This window comes from Nestor notabilis, unplaced genomic scaffold (genome assembly GCF_000696875.1).
Source record: "Nestor notabilis isolate BGI_N333 unplaced genomic scaffold, ASM69687v1 scaffold20367, whole genome shotgun sequence".
Classification (NCBI taxonomy): Eukaryota; Metazoa; Chordata; class Aves; order Psittaciformes; family Psittacidae; genus Nestor; species Nestor notabilis.
In genome coordinates, this window is record NW_009936302.1 from 1,496 (window position 1) to 4,324 (window position 2,829).

Here is a 2,829-nt window from a genome sequence, read left to right on the forward strand (position 1 = left end):
CTGGCGTGTTCGTTTGATGGAGACGTTGCCCAAGCAGCAGGGCTGTAAGAAGAGGTGCTTGTGTTGAGCCTTTTCCAGGTTCACATTGGTCCTGTGTGAGAATTCCTTGGTGTTTGCCGTGGGATCACAAGGGGTAGGTGGTGGCAGTGCTGCGGCGGGGCTGCGGTTGCTTCTCCCCCTTTTCCGTTGCATCCCTCACCCGTGCAGTGTGCGATCCCACGAAGACCCCACTTCCATGCACCAGGAACGCAGCCCCTTCCCCAGCACCGGTAACCAAGCTCCTTCCTCTCTTCATCCCCAGCAGCAGCAGTGCTGAGTCCCTGGACCGGCTGTACCCGGCGGTGGGCTCCACGAAGCCACCTCGGAAGCGGACCACGAGCCAGTGCAAGTCGGAGCCACCGCTGCTGCGGACCAGCAAGAGGACCATCTACACGGCTGGGCGGCCACCGTGGTACAACGAGCATGGCACACAGTCCAAAGAGGCCTTCGTCATAGGTAGGCAGAGGCAGGTTGTGACAACCTCCTTGGAAAACATGAGGTTGGCTCCAGATTCCAGGCCGTGGGTTGCTCAGCCCAGACAGGAGCAGGAAGAGTCCCCATGGTTAGTGCAGCGTTGAGGGTGAGCCGTGGGGTTGGGCAGAAACTGAGAGCTTGCAGATGGGGTGATGGATTATAGGAGGCACTGGGCAGACCACAGTGTGTGCTGCTTGTTCCCTCCGCTCTGTTGCCTGGGTTGTTCCGAGTTCCCAGGGATTTGGTCTGGGCTGGTTCTCGTGCCAGCTCTCCTCTTGTTACACAACCCTCCAATGAAAGGTTTCCCAGCTTTTGCTGTGCACGTTGCTGGCAGTTACAGCTTGTGCTGCTCAACGTTTTCAACCATAATCTCTTTTCTGTTGGTCTCCCTCTTTGGATGTTCCTCCAACTTAGTGCAGCAGAGCAGGACCAGGGCTCTGGCCCGTGCTTGCGAAGGCAGACAGTGGGGTTGGTGGCTTCATCCCCTTTTCCCTGGCAGGCCTGGGAGGAGGCAGTGCCTCTGGGAAGACCACGGTGGCCACCATGATCATCGAGGCTCTTGATGTCCCTTGGGTGGTTCTGCTGTCCATGGACTCCTTCTACAAGGTGAGGCTGCGTGTTGTCCTGCCCAGACTCCTTGGTCTGATCCTGATGGGAAACACGACGTGGGTTTAGTGTTTGCCTCGTGCTTTCCCATTCAGATGGTTCTTGGGACATGGGGAGAGGTTGCTGGGGATGGCGGTGGGAAGGGAAGGCTGCTGGTGGGGGTGACAAAGTGCACTTTCCTCTCCTCTATGGGCAGGTCTTGACCAAGCAGCAGCAGGAGCAGGCAGCCAGCAATGACTTCAACTTTGACCACCCCGATGCCTTCGACTTTGACCTCATCATCGCCACCCTGAAGAAGCTGAAGCAAGGCAAGAGCGTGAAGATCCCCATCTACGACTTCACCACCCACAGCCGGAAGAAGGAATGGGTATGGGATGCAGAGAGGGTGGGACAAGGAGTGGGGGCTGCCAGGGTGACAACTGAACCCCTCCAGCCCCGGTTTTTGTGGTCAGACTCGCCCTCTGCTCCTTGCCTGGCTCAAGGGTGTATTTTTGGGGTGAGCTGTTGCAGTCACTAACAACCCGGATTGATTCCCAGGATGGGATATCTCAGAACACATGTTCTGTGTCTAACCACATCCATATTGGCTCCACAGAAAACCCTCTATGGTGCCAACGTGATTATCTTTGAAGGCATCATGGCATTTGCGGACAAGGAGCTCCTGAAGGTGAGGAGGGGTTTGGAGTTGGTTCTGGGGAAGCCTGGCAGGCCCAAGTGCTGCAGCCCCTTGTTCTGCAGCCTGTCCCGCTGCACAAAGCCTGGTGTTCCTGGCAGGTTCTCATCCAGCACGTCAGGCTTTCTTGGGAATTATTTGGATACATGAGAAGTGCTGCAGGAGGCAGGGAGCAACGCACAGACTTGGCCACGCTCAGTCTAGAGAGTTTCCTCCTTCCCAAGCGAGAGGCTGGGTTGCGCTTTGCTGGAGCAAGGATGACCTCCAGTGGACAGCTGGGTGAATCCCTCGGAGTTCCCAAGAGCATCCCTGCTCTTGTCTCGCCGTTAAGGGCAGTGTCATGAGCTGACCTGCTGTGCTTGGCTCCCTCCCAGCGTTACAAGCCAGCGCTCCTGGGTTAAGCCAGGGATTAAATGTGCCACTGATGTTACATTCTCTTGTCTCCTCCTTGCTCTTCAATAACATCCAGCCAAAGTGGGAGCTGCTTAAATACGGAGATGGGGTTTGGAGGAGAACAGGTCTCAGGGGCATGAGAGTAAGGGGCACATGGCAGCCAGGTTCAGGGGCTGCAGAGGCAAAGCTCCCCCCAGGGCGATGCAGAGGTGAGCTGAGCTCTGTTAAACTGGTGCTGTGCTGTGCGCTCAGCTCGTGGCTGGTGGAGAAGGTCTGTTTGAGTTACACACCGAACCTGTGGGGTCTGTTTCAGCTCCTCGACCTGAAGATCTTCGTGGACACGGACTCGGACATCCGCCTGGTGCGCCGCCTGCGCAGGGACATCAGCGAGCGCGGCCGCGACATCGAGGGGGTCATCAAGCAGTACAACAAGTTCGTGAAGCCCGCCTTCGACCAGTACATCCAGCCCACCATGCGCCTGGCCGACATCGTCGTCCCACGAGGTACTGCCGCGCGGCGCCGGAGGCACCCCGTCCCTCTGCCCGCCTGGCGAGGACAGGACCGCGGCTGCCCCGTGCCACAGTGAAGGTTCCTCCAGCCGAGTGGCTCCAAACACTGGCCCAGAGCAGGTTGCAAGGGGAGAA

At 57.9% G+C, this 2,829-nt stretch overlaps 1 protein-coding gene across 1 annotated transcript in view; it reads left to right on the forward strand.

Annotated features, from left to right (window-relative positions):
• Window positions 1-304: 304 nt before the first annotated feature.
• The window catches only part of LOC104408627 (uridine-cytidine kinase-like 1), a 12,772-nt gene continuing 10,247 nt past the window's right edge, over window positions 305-2,829 (forward strand). The window contains 5 exon segments of the mRNA XM_010018278.1: window positions 305-495; window positions 1,013-1,119; window positions 1,316-1,486; window positions 1,715-1,786; window positions 2,499-2,688. Coding sequence (XP_010016580.1) covers window positions 1,057-1,119; window positions 1,316-1,486; window positions 1,715-1,786; window positions 2,499-2,688 — 496 coding nt within the window. The 5' untranslated portion in view covers window positions 305-495; window positions 1,013-1,056.